At 44.0% G+C, this 25,140-nt stretch overlaps 2 protein-coding genes and 1 long non-coding RNA gene across 3 annotated transcripts in view; all 3 read left to right on the top strand.

The window, feature by feature from the left end:
• Positions 1–25,140, top strand: part of LOC118370302 (adhesion G-protein coupled receptor G7-like) — a 56,885-nt gene that overhangs the window by 29,322 nt on the left and 2,423 nt on the right. The window lies entirely within an intron of this gene.
• On the top strand, positions 704–25,140 carry LOC118383682 (adhesion G-protein coupled receptor G7-like). Its single transcript, XM_052513961.1, has 3 exons — positions 704–769; positions 24,498–24,650; positions 24,749–25,140. Exons 1-3 carry the CDS (start codon positions 752–754, stop codon positions 24,863–24,865), a joined length of 288 nt encoding a protein of 95 aa, XP_052369921.1. The 5' UTR covers positions 704–751; the 3' UTR covers positions 24,866–25,140.
• On the top strand, positions 19,804–21,036 carry LOC118370026 (uncharacterized). Its single transcript, XR_004822725.2, has 3 exons — positions 19,804–20,128; positions 20,245–20,354; positions 20,897–21,036. It is a non-coding gene; the product is annotated as an uncharacterized LOC118370026 (long non-coding RNA).

Genomic DNA, 25,140 nt, shown 5'->3' with positions numbered 1-25,140 from the left:
ATCGCAGTGGCAGCTGTAACTACCATCAGTCAGCTGCTGAATGCCAGTGAGGAGAGTACACAGGCGAGAGATGCTGTCCCGAGGTGTGTGTGTTTGTGTTTCTGCATACGTTTGCGTTTATGTGTGTAATTGCGTCTTTGTGCATGTTTTCATGGGTGAATGTAAGCAAATCTGTTTCTCTCCCAGCCTCACTGCTCTGCTTTAAATGGCTAAATCAAATGAATCTCCTTCTGGTAATTTTGTGGCAAACGGAATTAATCTCAACACCAGTACCTCTGAACTGATAGCTGACAAAGGAGGTTATACCGATGTCCAGATTGTCATGAAATTCCCTCCAGGTGAGTCAATGTTGGTATGCAAACATAGTGTATAAACTCAAGCTTCAAATCCCCTGTTCTGCTTTCACTGAGAGAGCTTAACTGCTGTTTGTGGTCTCCGTGGTCAGCAGTGACAAAAATTGATTGATTGTCCAAAAATGAACAGTAAACATTACTCCCACAAAGTTTCAAAGGAATAGAGGCATTTCATATGTCATATTATGGCTATGTACAGTGTTATAACGATGTGTCTCTCTCTCTTCCTCTCCTTTCTCTCTTTCTCTTTCACTACACTCAGTTTTACGTAGTAAAAACACTTGGTTTTGTGCTCTACCAAAACGACGCGTTCTTCAGGTCCTTTCAGAGCTTCTTCAGGGACCAGCAGAAGGGTCATCTCTGCTAACCTGGGACAAGTGTCTGGGTTACATGTTGAGATGCTCTTCAAGCCCACAGTAAGATTTATCTTGGAATCAGTAATCACATAGTGGTCCAAATTCTCTTGGAAACACAATGTGAGGTTATCCATTATCTAGTTAGGGGTAGGCAGCACAGTTCCTGGAGTGCCGCAGGTATTACAGGATTTTGTTCCAACTAGGCACTTCATCTGCTAATTGGTCACTTCCTGGTCGGTTAAATCAAAAACATGATGTGCCTGTGGCCCTCCAAGACCAGGGTTGACTGACCCTGATCAAAGTTATTCATTGACTCTTATCAGCCATAGGGAACAAGGTAGCATATTTGTCCAGTGAACAAGGAAGCACATGTTGTATTGTACAGTGGGGAGAACAAGTATTTCATACACTGCCAATTTTGCAGGTTTTCCTACTTACAAAGCATGTAGAGGTCTGTCATTTTATCATAGGTACACTTCAACTGTGAGAGACGGAATGTAAAACAAAAATCCAGAAAATCACATTGTATGGTTTTTAAGTAATTAATTTGCATTTTATTGCATGACATAAGTATTTGATACATCAGAAAAGCAGAACTTAATATTTGGTACAGAAACCTTTGTTTGCAATTACAGAGATCGTACGTTTCCAGGGATTTTGGCCCAATCCTCCATACAGACCTTCTCCAGATCCTTCAGGTTTCGGGGCTATCGCTTGGCAATACGGACTTTCAACTCCCTCTAAAGATTTTCTATTGGGTTTAGGTCTGGAGACTGGCTAGGCCACTCTAGGACCTTGAGATGCTTCTTACAGAGCCACTCCTTAGTTGCCCTGGCTGTGTGTTTCGGGTCGTTGTCATGCTGGAAGACCCAGCCACGACCCATCTTCAATGCTCTTACTGAGTGAAGGAGGTTGTTGGCCAAGGTCTCGCGATACATGGCCCCATCCATCCTCCCCTCAATACGGTGCAGTCGTCCTGTCCCCTTTGCAGAAAAGCATCCCCAAAGAATGATGTTTCCACCTCCATGCTTCACGGTTGGGATGGTGTTCTTGGGGTTGTACTCATCCTTCTTCTTTCTCCAAACACGGCAAGTGGAGTTTAGACCAAAAAGCTCTATTTTCGTCTCATCAGACCACATGACCTTCTCCCATTCCTCCTCTGGATCATCCAGATGGTCAATGGCAAACTTAAAACGGGCCTGGACATGCGCTGGCTTGAGCAGGGGGACCTTGTGTGCACTGCAGGATTTTAATCCATGACGGTCTAATGTGTTACGAATGGTTTTCTTTGAGACTGTGGTTCCAGCTCTCTTCAGGTCATTGACCAGGTCCTGCCGTGTAGTTCTGGGCTGATCCCTCACCTTCCTCATGATCATTGATGCCCCACGAGGTGAGATCTTGCATGGAGCCCCAGACCAAGGGTGATTGACCGTCATCTTGAACTTTTTCCATTATCTAATAATTGCGCCAACAGTTGTTGCCTTCTCACCAAGCTGCTTGCCTATTGTCCTGTAGCCCATCCCAGCCTTGTGCAGGTCTACAATTTTATCCCTGATGTCCTTACACAGTTATCTGGTCTTGGCCATTGTGGAGAGGTTGGAGTCTGTTTCATTGAGTGTGTGGACAGGTGTCTTTTATACAGGTAACGAGTTCAAACAGGTGCAGTTAATACAGGTAATGAGTGGAGAACAGGAGGGCTTCTTAACTTCTTATGGTATAGGAGACGGTTGCGTCCCTCTTGGGCAAAAAAAAACAGGGTAAATGCAGTGCGGCAAATTCAAAACAATTATATAAAAATCTAACTTTTATTAAATCACACATGTAAGATACTCAATTAAAGCTACACTCGTCCAGCCAACATGTCAGATTTTCAAAAGGATTTTTCGGCGAAAGCATAAGAAGCTATTATCTGATGATAGCACAACAGTAAACAAAGAGGGTAGCATATTTCAACCCTGCAGGCGCTACACAAAACGCAGAAATAAAATATAAAACATGCCTTACCTTTGACAAGCTTCTTTAGTTTGGCGCATTTGATCCAGAAAACAAAACAGCTTCCAAAATGCGCAACGTCACTACAAAATATTTCAAAAGTTGCCTATAAACTTCGCCAAAATATTTCAAACTTCTTTTGTAATACAACTTTAGGTATTTTTAAACGTTAATAATTGATCAAATTGAAGACGGGTCTATCTGTGTTCAGTACAGGAACACAACAAACCAAGGTACATTTCACGTCTTGCGCAACTCTCAACAGTGTTACGCAGTTCCTAGATGGCCGTACTTCTTCATTGCACAAATTAATAACCTCAACCAAATTCCAAAGACTGGTGACATCCAGTGGAAACGGAAGGAACTGAAAACAAGTTCCTAAGAAATATTGTTTCCCAATGAGAACCCACTGAACAGACAGAGACGTAAAAAAAGAAAATAAATCTGAAATGTTAGTCTTGGGGTTTTGCCTGCTACATAAGTTCGGATACACCTACAGACATGATTCAAACAGTTTTAGAAACTTCAGAGTGTTTTCTATCCAAATATACTAATAATATGCATATCTTATATTCTTGGCATGAGTAACAGGAAGTTGAAATTGGGCATGCTATTTATCCAAAAGTGAAAATGCGGCCCCCTATACCTTAAGAAGTTAAAGAATTATTATTACCTCATCAGTTCTCATTACTGAACGTCTGCACGAACCCTAGCCTAAATTATTTTTTAACTAACAAAAAAAAATCACAGAATTACATAACAACCAGTAGATATTTGGGTTATTATATGATACAAAGAAAATGTCCCTAGTGGACGAAGCCAATATGACGCCTTCAAAGACAAAGGAAAGGGGTAGGGACTGAGAGAGCAGGAAAGAAAAAATGGATTCACTACACACAGTTGATAATTATATTCATTGAAATGCTAATCCTTTGCACATGAATGGCCGCTCATTCGAGAATAATTGCAATGTATATTTTAATGCCCTTATGTCGTTGTTATATTCTCTGTTGGAATTGCCTGTCTGTCTGCTGGTGAGTCAGTTCATCAGAGAGTCTCTGGTTAACTTCCCCAGAAGTCACAATGTCCTTTGTGGTTGTAGCTTTCTCTGTAGCTCTGGATAGTGTCTGTTGTAATGGATGCGTCAGGCTTGTTCTTAGAATAGATGTTTCGGTTGTTGTCGGTATTCTCATACTAGATTTACAGAATTTCTAGCTACGGACTAGTAATTATACGTCTATGATTTGCTCTTATTCTGTAGTGATCAATAGTTTCAGAGTTTAACCATTTCCAGCCGTGTAGCCAAACCTCAGCTGTATGGTCCCATTGCCTATAGAACTGTAGCAATTCCAACATGGGGACTATGTCCCGGCGTTCTCTGACTTAATGTATATTTTGTAGGAAGTGGGATTTATAGTCTGTGGAAGAAGATGCGGTTCTATGATGGTGGTGTGGGGTGGTGTGGGGGCTGTGATTTGGCAAAGTGGGTGGGGTTATATCCTTCCTGTTTGGCCCTGTCCGGGGTTGTCCTCGGATGGGGCCACAGTGTCTCCTGACCCCTCCTGTCTCAGCCTCCAGTATTTATGCTGCAGTAGTTTGTGTCGGGGGGCTAGGGTCAGTTTGTTATATCTGGAGTACTTCTCCAGTCCTATTCGGTGTCCTGTGTGAATCTAAGTGTGCGTTCTCTAATTCTCTCCTCTCTTTCTTTCTCTCTCTCGGAGGACCTGAGCCCTAGGACCATGCCCCAGGACTACCTGACATGATGACTCCTTGCTGTCCCCAGTCCACCTGGCTGTGCTGCTGCTCCAGTTTCAACTGACCTGAGCCCTAGGACCACGCCCCAGGACTACCTGACATGATGACTCCTTGCTGTCCCCAGTCCATCTGACCGTGCTGCTGCTCCAGTTTCAACTGTTCTGCCTTATTATTATACGACCATGCTGGTCATTTATGAACATTTCAACATCTTGGGCATGTTCTGTTATAATCTCCACCCGGCACAGCCAGAAGAGGACTGGCCACCCCACATAGCCTGGTTGCTCTCTAGGTTTCTTCCTAGGTTTTGGCCTTTCTAGGGAGTTTTTCCTAGCCACCGTGCTTCTACACCTGCATTGCTTGCTGTTTGGGGTTTTAGGCTGGGTTTCTGTACAGCACTTTGAGATATCAGCTGATGTACGAAGGGCTATATAAATACATTTGATTTGATTTGATGACGCCTACGTAATGTCTGGGCTCACTTGTGTGTGGTCACTGACGAGTTAAACAGTTATAACTAAACAAGTATCTCGTTTAGAAGGACAACATGATGTTACATCTTATCACAAATAGTTTCATATTCAATCAAATATTTTATACAACGTTCAGGTAGAAAACATATAACTGAAAAATGTACACTTCCAAAGCTACTGTTATTCTGTGCTACCGTCCTTCCTGATGTCACAAAATAAAACAACTTTGACAGGAATGTTCTTTAAATACCCATGGACCATTCCCACATTCTCAAATATAGAAATATTGTTTAATCATCCAATTTTGGGAGAAGCTCTTTGTTCCATAGGTTTATTTCCCATCTATTTCTGCGTGACCAGGGGGAGAGCGTCTCTGCCAGGAATGTATGGCCTGTTGTAAAGTCATACAATTTGTGATGAGAGTGAGAGAGAGGGAGAGCCATGATATACACCCCAAAGGGCCACGTTGTGACAGGGAACTCCTTCAAGACTGTTGGAAAAGCACTCCAGGTGAAGCTGGTTGAGAGAAGACCAAGAGTGTGCAAAGCTGTCAACAAAGCAAAGGGTGGCTACTTTGAAGAATCTAAAATCTAAAATCTATTTTATATTTGTTTAACACTTTTTTTGGTTACTACATGATCCAATATATGTTTCATAATTCTGATGTCTTCACAATTATTCTACAATGTAGAAAACCTTTCACTGATGCTGTATATAATATATTTCAAATCAGGAGTTACGTTACAATAGTTAATGAGTACTGTATATACAGTTGAAATCAGAAGTTTAAATACACTTAGGTTGGAGTCATTAAAACAAATTTTTCAAACACTCCACAAATTTCTTGTTAATAAACTCTTAGTGATTCCTTAACGCGCCAATCCCGTTAACGGCATAGATTTGACAACATCCGATGAAATTGCAGAGCTCCAAATTGAAACTACAGAAATATCAATATTCAACATTCACGAAAATATAGGTGTAATACATCAAAACAAAGCTTAACTTCTTGTTAATCCAGCCACTGTGTCAGATTTCAAAAAGGCTTTACGGCGAAAGCACACCATACGATTATCTGAGGACAGCACCCCGCATACAAACAACCAGGCAGGTGCGACACAAAGGTCAGAAATAACAATATAATAAATGCCTTACCTTTGAAGATCTTCTATTTTTTGCAATCCAAAATGTCTCAGTGACACAATGAATGATCGTTTTGTTCGATAAATTCCGTCTTTATATCCCCAAAATGTCAATTTATTTGGCGCGTTTGATTCAGAAATACACCGGTTCCAACTCGCCCAACATAACTACAAAGTATCTAATAAGTTACCTGTAAACTTGGTCCAAACATTTCAAACAACGTTCCTAAAATGTAAATAATTGATCAAATTTAAGACGGGATAATCTGTTTCCAATACCGAAGAAAAATAACATGGAGCGCGCTCCTGTTCACGTGCAACAAAAGACTAGGGACCTTCAGAGTGACACGTACAAAGAACAGCACTACTTCTTAATTTCTCAAAAGAAAAACATCTACCAATTTCTAAAGTCTGTTGACATCTAGTGGAAGCCATATGAACTGCAACCAGGTTACTAATAAATAGGGTTTCCCATAAATAGGGTTTCTCATAGAAATCCATTGGAAAATCCTATGAACTCATTTTTTCCCCTGGATGGTTTGTCCTCTGGGTTTCGCCTGCCAAATCAGTTTTGTTATACTTATTCTACTTATTTTAACAGTTTTAGAAACTTGTTATGGAAATGTACTGTATTTACCAAATCATGAGAGCAAACCACACACAAGTCAGAGTTAGTTATCACAAAGTCCATCTTTAATTATATGAGCTCCATCACAACCCTGTGACTTTCAGATCAATTCAGTGTCTATAAATGAATTCTCTGAGAGTCCCTTACACATTGCAACTGAGATCCTTTATAGCAAAGACACACATAGCCAGACATCATCGGCATAATTTATCGTTCAGCTTTGTCTCCTAAACTATGTTCTTTTCTCAAACTCAGAAGCATAAACCAATCCTCCATATCAACAGGCATATATCAAATCCATCCTATCTTGACAAGATCACAGAGACACATTGACTGGCACACAGACATTGTGGAGCCAAGAGATACACGCTTGACCTCTCCCCTCTCTCCGGCCCAAGTAACTTAGTCTTGACATAGAACAGATAACTGCAACCCCGGCCACAGTATAAACATTCTGATGAGAAGTAACTTACAAACATATGATGAATATAAAACATCTTACCTATGTTACCAACTAATTATGATTATTCCCCAACACACTTTAGAGTGTTTTCTATTGAAATCAACTAATTATATGCATATCTTAGCTTCTGGGCCTAAGTAACAGGCAGTTTACTTTGGGCACGCTTTTCATCCGGACGTCAAAATACTGCCCCCTAGCCTTAAGAAGTTTTAACAAACTATAGTTTTGGCAAGTCTGTTAGGACATCTACTTTGTGCTTGACACAAGTAATTTTTCCAACAATTGTTTTCAGACAGATTATTTCACTCATATTTCACATATTTTACATACACTAAGTTGTTATGTCACAACTTTAGATGCTTATGATAGGCTAATTGACATAATTTTAGTCTATTTGAGATGTACCTGTGGGTGCAATTCAAGGCCTACCTTCAAACTCAGTACCTCTTTGCTTGACATCATGGGAAAATCAAAAGAAATAGGCCAAGACCTCAGAGAAAAAAAATGGAGACCTCCACAAGTCTGGTTCATCCTTGGGAGCAATTTCCAAACGCCTGAAGGTACCACGCCATCTGTACAAACTACAAACTACAAACAAACATCCCCTCAGGAAGGAGAAGCATTCTGTCTCCAAGAGATGAACGTACTTTGGTGCGAAAGGGGCAAATCAATCCCAGAACAACTGCAATGGACCTTGTGAAGATGCTGGAAGAAACCGGTACAAAAGTATCTTTATCTACAGTAAAACGAGTCCTATAACGATACAACCTGAAAGGCCGCTCAGCAAGGAAGAATCCACTGCTCCAAACCTTACATAAAAAAAGCAAGACTACGGTTTGCAACTGCACATGGGGACAAATATTGTACTTTTTGGAGAAATGTCCTCTGGTCTGATGAAACAAAAATAGAACTGTTTGGCCCTAATGACCATCGTTATGTTTAGAGGAAAAAGGGGGAGGCTTGCAAGCCGAAGAACACCATTCCAACCGTGAAGCACGGGGGTGGCAGCATCATGTTGTGGGTGTGCTTTGCTGCAGGAGGGACTGGTGCACTTCCCAAAATGAATGGCATAATGAGGCAGGAAAATGATTTGGATATATTGAAGCAACATCTCAAGACATCAGTCAGGAAGTTAAAGCTTGGTCACAAATGGGTCTTCCAAAAGGACAATGACCCCAAGCATACTTCCAAATTTGTGGCAAAATGGCTTAAGGACAACAAAGTCAACGGATTTGAGTGGCCATCACAAAGCCCTGACCTCAATCCTATAGAACATTTGTGGGCAGAACTGAAAAAGCGTGTGCAAGCAAGGAGGCCTACAAAACTGATTCAGTTACACCAGCTCTGTCAAGAGGAATGGACCAAAATTCACCCAACTTATTGTGAGAACCTTGTGGAAGGATACCAGAAATGTTTGACCCAAGTTAAACAATTTAAAGGCAATGCTACCAAATACTTATTGGGTGTATGCACACTGGGAAGGTGATGAAAGAAATAAAAGCTGAAATAAAAAGTTTGCTCTAATATTATTCTGAAATTTCACATTCTTAAAATTAAGTGGTGATCCTAACTGACCTAAGACAGGGAATTTTTACTAGGATTAAAATATATTGTCTGTATACAGTTGAGGTCGGAAGTTTACATACACCTTGGCCAAATACGTTTAAACTCTGAGGTTCCTGACATGGTTCTGAGTTCCTTGAAGGAGGAAGAAGGAGTAGCGATTGCGGAGCCATCTGGCTCACAGAAGACTCAGGGTGGAAAGTACCTGTCAGGTGAGCCAACAGTGATGACCCCCATTGTATTTTAGATATTATACTTCCTTGCAGTCAAAATTTGCTAAAAATGGCCTTCTGTTCAGCACTTTTGGAATTTTCAATGTCTAGCTCTTGTTTGACTTTTATCAAGCTGGACAGAGTGAAGAGACTATAAACGTATGTCCATTATCATTTCAACGCAGTTTAGATTTGGTTTGAGTCATTTCAATGTTGTTGTTTTTCTCCAGAAGATAAAAATAAATATATTTGTATTTATTAGGGATCCCCATTATCCTCTTCCTGAGATCCTAACACATTAAGACACTTACAGTACGCATAAAACAACATAAAACAGTACATCATATAACATTATTATACCACTACATATCTACAATGCAAAATGTATAATACCACCATACAACAATATTACAATATACTTGTGTGTGTAGAGTGCGTGAGCTAGAGTTTGTGTGTGCCCGTTTGCCTGTACCTGTGTGTGTGTGTCTCTGCACAGTCCCAGCTGTTCCATAAGGTTTATTTGTATGTGTTTTTTAAAATCGTATTCTATTGCTTGCTGTCACGCCTGCTCCCGCTCCCCTTCACTGGCGCTCGAAGGCACCAGGCTCCCCAGCAATACCCACTCCTGCCACCATCAGCACATCAGCGTATTATTGGACTCACCGTGACTCGATCACCTGTTTATTACCTCCCCTATTTTTGTCAGTTCCCTATCGATGTTCCCCACTGCTGCATTGATTGTTGTTTGTCATTGTGTATCCGTGTGCTGATGATTTTTTTAAATGTATTTTTGTCTTGCTCTTTGTCTGTTCATAATTAAATGTCAACTCCCGTTCCTGCTTCTCGCCTCCAGCATCGGTCCCTACAGCTGGCAATCAGTTACCTGTTGTGGAATCGAGTTCCATAGTCGTGGCTCTATGTAGTACTGTGCGCATCCCTCCCATAGACTGTTTTGGAATAGGTGATTATGAAGAGACCTTTGGTGGCATTGGGGAGTATGCATCTGGGCCAGATTGAATGGGCTCACTGGGTCGTGATGTATCCAATCGATATTGGCCTAAACTAGACAAGGGAAAAATAAGATTACAATAGATGTATTTCAATATATTTTGCATAAAGGATGACTGTGGTATTATATAATGGAGAGTTGATGCTGATGGTAATGTAGCTGTGAGCTAAAGGGATGATGTTGATGTCACCAGGAATTATGATGCTCAAACTGTACTGTATATCTGTGTTGTGCTCCTCCAACAAAGTCTGATGTGCAGTTTACAGTAATTCTTATTTACATATGATTTGGTTTTTCTCTACCTCAACAGGCACTGATATTGTCACTATATATGACAGTTAGGATATCTCCTTGGTAGCGTTGCAAAATCCCAGGAACTTTCAATAAATGACATTGTTTTCTCGAAATCCTGGTTGGAGGAATGAGGAAGGAATAAGCAGGAAATCCAGAATCCTCAAACCAGGATATCTGGAAAAACAGGGAATTTATTGAAAGTTCCCAGAATTTTGCATCCCTACTCCTTAGGTACCCAGTGGTGTAGCACATTCACACCGTTAGTAAGTCTCAATGCATTGAAGTATGCATGTCACTGTGTATTTATTCAATCTGTCGTTATTTATATTATTGATCTTTAACTCTGCATTGTTGGAGAAGGACCCATAAGTAAGCATTTCACTGTTAGTCACCTGTTGTTTACAAAGCATGTGGTAATTGAACATTATATTTGATTTTGACACCAACATCTCTGTTTCTACCTTCAACTGCCATGTGGCGGCGCCAAACTCTTCCTCTAAAGGGGGATTTATAATGGCTGTGGAACGTTCCATCCAAACTGTTCACCAGTCTTCTCATTATTTTGCAGATAAATAGAGATGTTTATGAAAACACTTTGAGCATATTCACTGTCACTTATTTATGTCTAATTTCAATAATTCAAGGTTCATTTGTTTCACAAGGTTCATTTAGGGGTACATTCTACCCAGAGGTAGAACGGCTATAAGAACTACTATACATTTTGCCCACTATTTTAGGGAAAAATGTGACAGTTCAATAAAAAGTGTTTCTTTATTATTAAAAACAATGAGTTCAGCCTTTGAGCCTTCATTAGGGCCATGCACCGTTGGTTGGAATGCAAACAGCAACAGACTGTATACTTCTATTTTGCATGTCGGTTAGAGTCAGAGTAAGCCATCACATCTCAGTGAGCTGCTGTGTGCAAACCATCCCTCATGTTTGGCATTAGCGGAGGGTTCTTAGGATGTACACTGACTGGTAACAGTGGCATGGCGCATCAGCCATTTTTTATGTGCACATGATCTGGCTCCTCTTAGCTGCCCAGGTGACGGTGAACCAGCTGAACCTAGTGTCCCACAGTGTGGTGGCTGCTCCCTACCAGTGGGAGTACCCCTACCTGCTCAGTATCACCCCCTCCCTCTTCAGCTTCATGACCCTGCCCAAAAACAACATAATCTACCTGGTGATCTCCATGATCAGTGCTGGCCTCCTCTGCATAGCACCGCTCATCTACGTGGGCATGGAGATGTTCCCGGTGGTCCAGCAGCTGTACCGCCACGTTACTAAGAACAACCTCAGATAAAGATCATTGGAATTTATGAACATTGATTACAAAATTACTGAACACACTTGTTCAGTGATTTGAAAGGAATAATAAATATGGTAGAAACTCCCACTAGACCAGGGACATGCAGCATTGATGGGGTGGGGACCACAAAACATCTGAACTCATCATGAGGGGGCTGCAGTGCCTCGCGGGTCTACGTAACCTCATCCATACCCACACATGCAGTCAGAGCCGGCCCGAGCCTTTTGGGGCCCTAAGTGGAAGTTTGTGTGTGTGTCCCTGATGTTCTACACATTTTGACATGGGGCGGAGAGAAATTTACAGTTTTCCAGCTAATTTCCTGAAATTTTATGCTTTACTATTGGATGGAGAGAAATGTTTGCAGTTTTTTAAATGATATCTGAGTGAGAGTGGCGACCACGATTACTACAAGTTTAGATCGCTGGCTAGACTATCTTACCAATCTAAACAAGTGTTAGCTGACAACAAGTGTTAGCTAAGTGAGTGACTATCAGAGACTAACATAACAAGAGAAAAACCAACCAAATATTGAAATTGCACCTTGTGTTTTCTACTATTCTAACTCTCAAAAGTAAGTTGAAACCCACATTTTTTTCTTTCATTTTTTAAATGTATCCGCGGGTCTACACTGGGCCAGCAGTTGCCCATCTCTGTTTTTAGATTTGTGGATGAAATTGTGAACGAGTGTACACTTCAGGACGAAGGAGATATTTTTGGGACATACCCATGACTAGGTCAGGGCATGATGTGGCCTAATGAGAGGAGCCATCCAGAACTGAGGGGCAGGACTGAGTTTGGGAAACCGTGTTCTAAAGAAGTATAACTTCTAATGTCCTCACATTATAATCCAGACCTCCATGACACTTCCATTACTTTGTTTTATTCTTCCCCTCTAATCAGGAGATCTAATTACACCTGCTCTAGTGGAAAAAAAGTTGTTCTGTTTACCAAAACATGAACTGTACCTTCCCTGCTGCAACAAATAATGTTTTGCAGAGAAGGGTTATGCTATTGGTTGACTGGTCCTCACAGTATTCATCCATGTGTATCTAATTTATTCATCCAGTCATGTCTGATCTATTTTCAAAGAATTTGTGTCATTGTCTTTACTGATCCTGTTGACAACATTGATTGTGTTGGAGCCAATGTACAGTATTTTTCCCTTAATTTCAACAATAAATCATTAACTGGTACCTGTACGTCAATACGGACTCTGTAATAGGTGGAGCGCAGCATAAAACCAACAGACGTCCTAATAATGTGCAGTCTGCTGACACTGGATGACTGGAAACAGCAGAGATGAAGGAGCTATGGGTTATGGTTGTCTTTGCTACAGGTAAGACTTGCTCTATATTTGATTTATTCAGGGTGGTTTAAGATGTTCAGATGTATGATGCTGTTAAGTTTGTTGTATGATTGAGAATTGCGTAACAAAATTGCTGTCACTGTTCAGATGTTCAAAAATGTATGATTAATTTAACTTGTCAATGGATTATTACCAATATATGACCTTACTGTTTTTACGTGGTGGTTAATGAATGTTAAAGTTTGTTTTGTAATCAATGATTGATTGATGTTTTGCCTGTTTTATGCGAGGGATACAATAGCATCAATAAAGACATTGTTTCAGACTTTATTTTTATCCAAACACTATTTAGATGTATCGCTATGCCATTGTTTACAGACTGTGGATAGACTACTGTCAGGTCTCAGATACAGTTGATAACAGAGTAGCCTTTGCTATCAACCGTTTATTGGCAGTGATAATGACTTCTTTCTCTCATAAAGTACAGTAGGAAACATTTCTACACTGATGCAGACACAATGAAACTGGAACAGCATGGATCATCTCCTATGATTATAGGAACTGACACTATGTTCCCTTGTTTATGTGGTTAACTGAGTTAATTCTCTTTTTTAAAGTCTCTTTATCACAGGGGAATCTCACCACATCATCTGCCATTCTAACCACCATTGACATAACTACCTCAACTACTGATGTCCTTTTAAACCCTGACCCTCCAGCTAGTCCCCCACGAACTACCTACACTCCAACTTCCGACACGCCAACTACTTACACTCCAACTACTGCTGCCCCTTTAACACCTGACCCTCCAACTACTGACTCTCCAGCTACCGACACTCCAGCAGCCGACAATCCAGCAACCGACAGTACAGCAACCGGCACTCCAATTACATACCCTCCAACTACCGAGAATCCAACTACTGACACTCCAGCAACCGACACTCCACCAACCGACCGTAAAACTACTGATCTTCCAACTACAGACTCTTCAACTACCGAATGTCCAACTACTGATACTCCAACTTCCGACTTTCCAACTACCGACTCTCCAACAACCGACACACCAACTACCGGCACACCAACGACCAACACTCAAGCTACAGTCACTAAAACTACCGACTGTCCAACTACTGACTGTCCAACAACCTACACATCAACATCTGACACTACAGCTACTGAAACTCCAGCAACCGACACTAAAACTACTGATCCTCCAACTACCAACCTTCCAACTACCGACCTTCACGCTACTGAAATATCATTGAACTACACTCCAAATACCAACTTACCAACTACCCACTACCCAACTACCGACTTTCCAACAACGGACACTCCAGAAACCGACACTCCAGCAACCGACCTACAAGCAACCGACCTTCCAGCAACAGACTTTCCAACTTCCGATACTACAGCTACCAACACTCCAGCAGCCGACACTCCAGCAACCGACACTCCAGCAACCGACACTCCAACTACCGAAACGGCCACTATCGACACTCCAACTACTGAATGTCCACCTACTGACACTCCAATTACCGACTCTCCAACCACCGACACTCCAGCTACAGTCACTAAAACTACCAACTGTCCAACTACCGATTGTCCAACTACCAACTTTCCAACAACTGACACTCCAGCAACCGACACACAAGCAACCGACACTCCAACTACCAAAACGCCAACTGCCAACACTCCAACTACGGAATGTCCAACTACTGACACTCCAATTACCGACTTTCCAACTACCAACACTCCAACTATCGATACTCCAACTACCGACTCTCCAACTACCGACTCTCCAACAACCGACACTCCAACAACCAGCACGCTATCAACCAGCACGCCAACAAACGACACATCAACATCTGACACTACAGCTACCAACACTCCAGCAACGGACACTCCAACTACCGACGCTCCAACTACTGACAGTCCAACTACAGTCACTAAAACTATCAACTCTCCAACTACCGACTGTCCATCTACCGACTGTCCAACTACCGATGGTCCAACTACCGACACTGCAACTACCGACACTGCAACTACCGACACTGCAACTACCGACACGCCAACTACCGACACTCCAACTACTGAATGTCCACCTACTGACACTCCAATTACCGACTCTCCAACCACCGACACTCCAGCTACAGTCACTAAAACTACCAACTGTCCAACTACCGATTGTCCAACTACCAACTTTCCAACAACTGACACTCCAGCAACCGACACACAAGCAACCGACACTCCAACTACCAAAACGCCAACTGCCAACACTCCAACTACGGAATGTCCAACTACTGACACTCCAATTACCGACTTTCCAACTACCAACACTCCAACTATCGATACTCCAACTACCGACTCTCCAACTACCGACTCTCCAACAACCGACACTCCAACAACCAGCACGCTATCAACCAGCACGCCAACAAACGACACATCAACATCTGACACTACAGCTACCAACACTCCAGCAACGGACACTCCAACTACCGACGCTCCAACTACTGACAGTCCAACTACAGTCACTAAAACTATCAACTCTCCAACTACCGACTGTCCATCTACCGACTGTCCAACTACCGATGGTCCAACTACCGACACTGCAACTACCGACACTGCAACTACCGACACTGCAACTACCGACACGCCAACTACCGACACTCCAACTACAGTCACTAAAACTATCAACTGTCCAACTACCGACTGTCCAACTACCAACACTCCAACTACAGACACTCCAATTACCGACATTCCAACAACAGGCACGCTATCAACCGGCACGCCAACAACCGACACGTCAACATCTGACACTACAGCTACCAACACTCCAGCAACCAACACTCCAGCAACGGGCATTCCAACTACCGACGTTCCAACTACTGACACTCCATCGACTGGCTGTCCAACTACCGACTTCACAACTACCGACACTCCAAATACCGGCACGCTATCAACCGGCACACCGACATCTGACACGCTAATAACCGACATGCCAACAACCGAGACGCCAACAACTGACATTCCAACTACCGACATTTCAACTACTGAACATAATTCACTTCCATACACAATAGTGTGTGGACCAATCACCTCTCCCACCACCACCTTTCCCACCACCAACTCTCCCACAACTTCTACCACCACCCCCACCATCACCACCACCACCCCCACCACAACCTCTACCACCACCCCCACCATCACCTCTCCCACCAGACCCTCTCCCACCACCAGCTCTCCCACCACCCCCACCACCAGCTCTCCCACCACCACCTCTACCACACACTCTCCCACAACCTCTCCCACCACCACCTCTCCCACAATTCCCACCACCAACTCTCCCACCACCTCTACCACCACCCCCAACATCATCTCTCCCACCTCCACCTCTCCCACAATTCCCACCACCAACTCTCCCACCACCTCTACCACCACCCCCAACATCATCTCTCCCACCACCACCTCTCCCACAATCCCCACCACCATCTCTCCCACCACAACCTTTCCCACAATCCCCACCACCACCTCTCCTACAATCCCCACCACCACCTCTCCCACCACAACCTTTCCCACAATCCCCACCACCACCTCTCCTACAATCACCACCACCACCTCTCCCACCACAACCTTTCCCACAATCCCCACCACCACCTCTCCCACCACAACCTTTCCCACAATCACCACCACCACCTCTCCCACCATAACCTTTCCCACAATCCCCACCACCATCTCTCCTACAATCCCCACCACCACCTCTCCTACAATCCCCACCACCACCTCTCCCACCACAACCTTTCCCACAATCCCCACCACCACCTCTCCTACAATCCCCACCACCACCTCTCCTACAATCACCACCACCACCTCTCCCACCACAACCTTTCCCACAATCCCCACCACCACCTCTCCCACCACAACCTTTCCCACAATCCCCACCACCATCTCTCCTACAATCCCCACCACCACCTCTCCTACAATCCCCACCACCATCTCTCCCACCACAACCTTTCCCACAATCCCCACCACCATCTCTCCTACAATCCCCACCACCACTTCTCCTACAATCCCCACCACCATCTCTCCCACCACAACCTTTCCCACAATCCCCACCACCATCTCTCCTACAATCCCCACCACCACCTCTCCTACAATCCCCACCACCATCTCTCCCACCACAACCTTTCCCACAATCCCCACCACCATCTCTCCTACAATCCCCACCACCATCTCTCCTACAATCCCCACCACCATCTCTCCCACCACAACCTTTCCCACAATCCCCACCACCATCTCTCCTACAATCCCCACCACCACCTCTCCTACAATCACCACCACCACCTCTCCCACCACAACCTTTCCCACAATCCCCACCACCATCTCTCCCACCACAACCTTTCCCACAATCCCCACCACCATCTCTCCTACAATCCCCACCACCATCTCTCCTACAATCCCCACCACCACCTCTCCTACAATCCCCACCACCATCTCTCCTACAATCCCCACCACCACCTCTCCTACAATCCCCACCACCACCTCTCCTACAATCCCCACCACCATCTCTCCTACAATCCCCACCACCACCTCTCCTACAATCCCCACCACCATCTCTCCTACAATCCCCACCACCATCTCTCCTACAATCCCCACCACCATCTCTCCTACAATCCCCACCACCATCTCTCCTACAATCCCCACCACCACCTCTCCTACAATCACCACCACCACCTCTCCCACCACAACCTTTCCCACAATCCCAACCACCACCTCTCCCACCACAACCTTTCCCACAATCCCCACCACCACCTCTCCCACCACAACCTTTCCCACAATCCCCACCACCACCTCTCCTACAATCCCCACCACCACCTCTCCTACAATCACCACCACCACCTCTCCCACCACAACCTTTCCCACAATCCCCACCACCACCTCTCCTACAATCCCCACCACCACCTCTCCCACCACAACCTTTCCCACAATCCCCACCACCATCTCTCCTACAATCCCCACCACCACCTCTCCCACCACAACCTTTCCCACAATCCCCACCACCATCTCTCCTACAATCCCCACCACCACCTCTCCCACCACAACCTTTCCCACAATCCCCACCACCACCTCTCCTACAATCCCCACCACCACCTCTCCCACCACAACCTTTCCCACAATCCCCACCACCACCTCTCCTACAATCCCCACCACCACCTCTCCTACAATCCCCACCACCACCTCTCCCACCACAACCTTTCCCACAATCCCCACCACCACCTCTCCCACCACAACCTTTCCCACAATCCCCACCACCACCTCTCCTACAATCCCCACCACCACCTCTCCTACAATCACCACCACCACCTCTCCCACCACAACCTTTCCCACAATCCCCACCACCACCTCTCCTACAATCCCCACCACCACCTCTCCCACCACAACCTTTCCCACAATCCCCACCACCACCTCTCCTACAATCCCCACCACCACCTCTCCCACCACAACCTTTCCTACAATCCCCACCACCACCTCTCCCACCACAACCTTTCCCACAATCCCCACCACCACCTCTCCTACAATCCCCACCACCACCTCTCCCACCACAACCTTTCCCACAATCCCCACCACCATCTCTCCTACAATCCCCACCACCATCTCTCCCACCACCATCTCTCCTACAATCTCTCCCACCACCATCTCTCCCACCACAACCTTTCCCACAATCCCCACCACCACCTCTCCCACCACAACCTTTCCCACAATCCCCACCACCACCTCTCCCACCACAACCTTTCCCACAATCCCCACCACCATCTCTCCTACAATCCCCACCATCACCTCTCCCACCACCATCTCTCCTACAATCCCCACCACCATCTCTCCCACCACAACCTTTCCCACAATCCCCACCACCATCTCTCCCACCACCATCTCTCCCACCACCATCACCTCTCCCACCACCATCTCTCCTACAATCCCCACCACCATCTCTCCCACCACAACCTTTCCCACAATCCCCACCACCATCTCTCCTACAATCCCCACCACCACCTCTCCCACCACAACCTTTCCCACAATCCCCACCACCACCTCTCCTACAATCACCACCACCACCTCTCCTACAATCCCCACCACCATCTCTCCTACAATCACCACCACCACCTCTCCCACCACAACCTTTCCCACAATCCCCACCACCACCTCTCCCACCACAACCTTTCCCACAATCCCCACCACCATCTCTCCTACAATCCCCACCACCACCTCTCCTACAATCCCCACCACCACCTCTCCCACCACAACCTTTCCTACAATCCCGACCACCACCTCTCCTACAATCCCCACCACCACCTCTCCCACCACAACCTTTCCTACAATCCCGACCACCATCTCTCCTACAATCCCCACCACCACCTCTCCTACAATCCCCACCACCACCTCTCCCACCACAACCTTTCCTACAATCCCGACCACCACCTCTCCTACAATCCCCACCACCACCTCTCCCACCACAACCTTTCCTACAATCCCGACCACCACCTCTCCTACAATCACCACCACCACCTCTCCTACAATCCCCACCACCATCTCTCCTACAATCACCACCACCACCTCTCCCACCACAACCTTTCCCACAATCCCCACCACCACCTCTCCCACCACAACCTTTCCCACAATCCCCACCACCATCTCTCCTACAATCCCCACCACCACCTCTCCTACAATCCCCACCACCACCTCTCCCACCACAACCTTTCCTACAATCCCGACCACCACCTCTCCTACAATCCCCACCACCACCTCTCCCACCACAACCTTTCCTACAATCCCGACCACCATCTCTCCTACAATCCCCACCACCACCTCTCCTACAATCCCCACCACCACCTCTCCCACCACAACCTTTCCTACAATCCCGACCACCATCTCTCCCACCACCACCTCTCCCACCACCACCTCGACCACCACCCCTCCTCTGGTCTGTATCAACGGTGGTAAGCTAAAGAGTCAAGTTTGTATCTGTCCTGATGAGTGGACTGGAGAGACCTGTTCAGATGGTACATTCACAGTACACACCACTACACCACTACACTACTATACCTAACCCTGGATCTCACATTCAGAATGTATATTTCATGTTTGCATGTTGAGATGCATTTTATGTCAATAGGGAATTTCTGCAATTCCACCAGCAAGGATGGATTCTCCTTCCCAAGAACACCGGTTGGCTGGTCTGCTTATTCAGAAGAGTCATGTGATGAGAAGACAACCAGTGGTATGTAACTTTTATTCACCTAAAATGAAACCATTTTATTATTTTGTTACAATCCTAATTAATGTTGTATTAGGCAAAACAAAACCATGACTCTCTTTTTGTCTTGTTTCCTCCAGCCGGTTTACCAGAAGCCTCAGCAAGATGTTTGAATGACACCGGCTCTCCAATGTTTGGTCCTCCTCACATTCTGCAGTGTGAATTTACCCTCAGTGACATTCAAGGAAATGTACGTCAATAGGCATATTTTTTTATGATCCTGATTTATGACCAGTCTTGATTTAGTGTTCTTCTTTCTTTGGATCAATTACCTAAACCAACTCAACTACCTCATACCTCAATGCATTGACTCGATACTGGTACTCCCTGTATATAGCTTCGTTTTTGTTATTGTATTGTTTTACTATTTCCTCAGGTGCTAATTTTGATACTTTTTACCTCTGCATTATTGGGTCGTAAGTGAGCATTTCACAGACAAATCCAATTTGATTTACAGTTATTATCATGAGGAGTACATCTTACAGTTTGAACACCTGGCTTTCACCTTCAACTCATGTATTCTGTTCTTTTACTCTGCTTAACAGTTGATGATGAACATAATTGTTTTATTTCCTGTGTTTTACATTACATTGAATTTGCATGCATTTGCATATATTTTTTAACTTTTTTTGTACTGTCCCCTGTTTGGAATTGAACCCTTAACCCTGGCATTGCAAGTGCCTTGCTCTAGTAAAATCAAATGAATAAAAATGCTTCTCTGTTCCTATTCAGATCTCTAGCAGTTCAGGTGATTTACTACAGTTAGCCTTCAGTACTCAGATCCTGACCAACCAAAAACATCAGCTGTCAGCTGACAACATCACCATAGCAGCTCAGATCACTAACACACTGCTTCTGTCTGCAAATATCACAGAGGTATAACATGTTTTGAAATCAAGTCGTGAACCATGACATGTTCTGGAGAGAAACGTGAGGTTGTTACTGCAGTGATTTGAACACTTGAGGGTCATCCCCTGGTTTTGATTATGTTGCAGGACATCGCAGTGGCAGCTATAACTACCATCAGTCAGCTGCTGAATGCCAATAAGGAGAGTACACAGGAGAGAGACGCTGTCCAGAGGTACAGTATGTGTGTTTGTGTTTCTGCATACGTTTGATTTTACAGTGCCTTGCGAAAGTATTCGGCCCCCTTGAACTTTGCGACCTTTTGACACATTTCAGGCTTCAAACATAAAGATATAAAACTGTATTTTTTTGTGAAGAATCAACAACAAGTGGGACACAATCATGAAGTGGAACGACATTTATTGGATATTTCAAACTTTTTTAACAAATCAAAAACTGAAAAATTGGGCGTGCAAAATTATTCAACCCCTTTACTTTCAGTGCAGCAAACTCTCCAGAAGTTCAGTGAGGATCTAAATGACTAATGATGATAAATACAATCCACCTGTGTGTAATCAAGTCTCCGTATCAATGCACCTGCACTGTGATAGTCTCAGAGGTCCATTAAAAGCGCAGAGAGCATCATGAAGAATAAGGAACACACCAGGCAGGTCCAAGATACTGTTGTGAAGAAGTTTAAAGGCGGATTTGGATACAAAAAGATTTCCCAAGCTTTAAACATCCCAAGGAGCACTGTGCAAGCGATAATATTGAAATGGAAGGAGTATCAGACCACTGCAAATCTACCAAGACCTGGCCGTCCCTCTAAACTTTCAGCTCATACAAGGAGAAGACTGATCAGAGATGCAGCCAAGAGGCCCATGATCACTCTGGATGAACTGCAGAGATCTACAGCTGAGGTGGGAGACTCTGTCCATAGGACAACAATCAGTCGTATATTGCACAAATCTGGCCTTTATGGAAGAGTGGCAAGAAGAAAGCCATTTCTTAAAGATATCCATAAAAAGTGTTGTTTAAAGTTTGCCACAAGCCACCTGGGAGACACACCAAACATGTGGAAGAAGGTGCTCTGGTCAGATGAAACCAAAATTGAACTTTTTGGCAACAATGCAAAACGTTATGTTTGGCGTAAAAGCAACACAGCTCATCACCTGAACACACCATCCCCACTGTCAAACATGGTGGTGGCAGCATCATGGTTTGGGCCTGCTTTTCTTCAGCAGGGACAGGGAAGATGGTTAAAATTGATGGGAAGATGGATGGAGCCAAATACAGGACCATTCTGGAAGAAAACCTGATGGAGTCTGCAAAAGACCTGAGACTGGGACGGAGATTTGTCTTCCAACAAGACAATGATCCAAAACATAAAGCAAAATCTACAATGGAATGGTTCAAAAATAAACATATCCAGGTCTTAGAATGGCCAAGTCAAAGTCCAGACCTGAATCTATTCGAGAATCTGTGGAAAGAACTGAAAACTGCTGTTCACAAATGCTCTCCATCCAACCTCACTGAGCTCGAGCTGTTTTGCAAGGAGGAATGGGAAAAAAATTCAGTCTCTCGATGTGCAAAACTGATAGAGACATACCCCAAGTGACTTACAGCTGTAATCGCAGCAAAAGAGGACTGGCCACCCCACATAGCCCGGTTCCTCTCTAGGTTTCTTCCTAGGTTTTGGCCTTTCTAGGAGTTTTTCCTAGCCACCGTGCTTTTACACCTGCATTGTTTGCTGTTTGGGGTTTTAGGCTGGGTTTCTGTACAGCACTTTGAGATATCAGCTGATGTACGAAGGGCTATATAAATAAATTTGATTTGATTTGATTTGAAAAGGTGGCGCTACAAAGTATTAACTTAAGGGGGCTGAATAATTTTGCACGCCCAATTTTTCAGTTTTTGATTTGTTAAAAAAGTTTGAAATATCCAATAAATGTCGTTCCACTTCATGATTGTGTCCCACTTGTTGTTGATTCTTCACAAAAAAATACAGTTTTATATCTTTATGTTTGAAGCCTGAAATGTGGCAAAAGGTCGCAAAGTTCAAGGGGGCCGAATACTTTCGCAAGGCACTGTATGTGTATACGTTTGCCTCTGCGTGTCTGCATGTGCATGTAAACAAATGTTTTTATGTTTCTCTCCCAGCCTCACAGAGACCCTGGAGAAGTTTTCCCTGGAACAGCACAATAATGTGTCCTTGGTGGTTCAGCCCAACCTGGCAGTCCAGTCTGTCCAAGTACCAAGTGACTCAGTAGGGATCAAGTTTACTGCTCTAACTGGTGAGTGAGACTGCTAGTGAACCTGCACACTGTAATTTAAAGTGATAATTTGTATCTGTGTTAAAATACCAGACTGGTTCAAACAAAACAACAATTCAAATGTTTCTCCTCTGTTGGTCAGTAAGGTTTGGTATGGATTACAGACAAATACAGAAGTAACACTATATATTGCTCTGCTTTAAATTGCTAAATCAAAGTAATCTCCTTCTCCAGGAAGTTCTGGCAATTTTGTGGCCAAAAGAATTCATCTCAACATCAATACCTCTGAACTGATAGCTGACAAAGGAGGTTCTACCGATGTCCAGATTGTTATCAAATTCCCTCCAGGTGAACCAATGTTGGTATACAAACAGTGCATAAACTCAAGCTTCAATTTCCTTGTTTAGGTTTCACTGAGAGAACTTAACTGCTCTTTGTGGTCGTCGAAATCAGGTAAGCAGTGTCAGATGAGATATGGATAAGTAAACTAATTATAAGTAATTTGGCTTTCACGATAAGCCTACAAGGCAAGGTCAAGCTACTCATGTACAGTGGGGCAAAAAAGCATTTAGTCAGCCACCAATTGTGAAAGTTCTCCCACTTAAAAAGATGAGAGAGGCCTGTAATTGTCATCATAGGTACACATCAACTATGACAGACAAAATGAGAAAAAAAATCCAGAAAATCACATTGTAGGATTTTTAATTAATTAATTTGCAAATTATGGTGGAAAATAAGTATTTGGTCAATAACAAAAGTTTATCTCAATACTTTGTTATATACCCTTTGTTGGCAATGACAGAGGTCAAACATTTTCTCTAAGTCTTCACAAGGTTTTCACCCACTGTTGCTGGTATTTTGGCCCATTCCTCCATGCAGATCTCCTCTACAGCAGTGATGTTTTGGGGCTGTTGCTGGGCAACATGGACTTTCAACTCCCTCCAAAGATTGTGGTCCTTCTGTAGCTCAGTTGGTAGAGCATGGCGCTTGTAACGCCAGGGTAGTGGGTTCGATTCCCGGGACCACCCATACGTAGAATGTATGCACACATGACTGTAAGTCGCTTTGGTTAAAAGCGTCTGCTAAATGGCATATATTATTATTTTTTTTTACAATTTCCTTTATGATTATTATTTTTTAAATTAAGAGTACTGTGAATGCATGTTTTTTGCTGAAGGATTTTCAGTGAGTTTGTTTCTGTTCTTACTTCTCAGACTGTTCCCAACACCTCCCTCTATGACTTTGCCTGTGTGTCATGGAACTACACGTTGAAAGACTGGAGCACCTTTGGCTGCTCCAAAGTCAACCACTCAGAAGACGGCCTGCGATGTTTCTGTAATCACACCACTAACTTTGCTGTGCTGATGGTGAGTAGCTAGCTGCCTTCATCTCCCTTTTACTGACCACACTCTGACATATCTTATACATCATTAGCATCATTAGCATTTTTCTGTTCTTTCTACAGTCGTACAGGAGGGATTTTAAATATGCTGAAGTGCTAAACTGGATCACCATATTGGGATGCTCCATGTCCATCATAGGGTTGAGTTTAACAATAACATTCCAGATCACAACCAGGTAAGATCCTACAGGGTTCCAGAACCAATTCAAAATATACAGTAACATTCCAGATCGCAACCAGGTAAGATCCTACAGGGTTCCAGAACCAATTCAAAATATACAGTAACATTCCAGATCGTGACCCGGTAAGATCCTACAGGGTTCCAGAACCAATTCAAAATATTGGGTGCTTCTCAACAGTGTAAAGAAGCCCTTTGTCTGATCCAACAGGACTTGATATGTGAAACCATTATAAAACTCACTATTAATGAACCAACACACCCATAGCTACACATC

Source organism: Oncorhynchus keta, unplaced genomic scaffold, assembly GCF_023373465.1.
Source record: "Oncorhynchus keta strain PuntledgeMale-10-30-2019 unplaced genomic scaffold, Oket_V2 Un_scaffold_14384_pilon_pilon, whole genome shotgun sequence".
Lineage (NCBI taxonomy): Eukaryota > Metazoa > Chordata > Actinopteri > Salmoniformes > Salmonidae > Oncorhynchus > Oncorhynchus keta.
The sequence above is the reverse complement of the archived record's forward strand: the minus strand, read 5'-3'. Positions and strand labels throughout refer to the sequence as shown.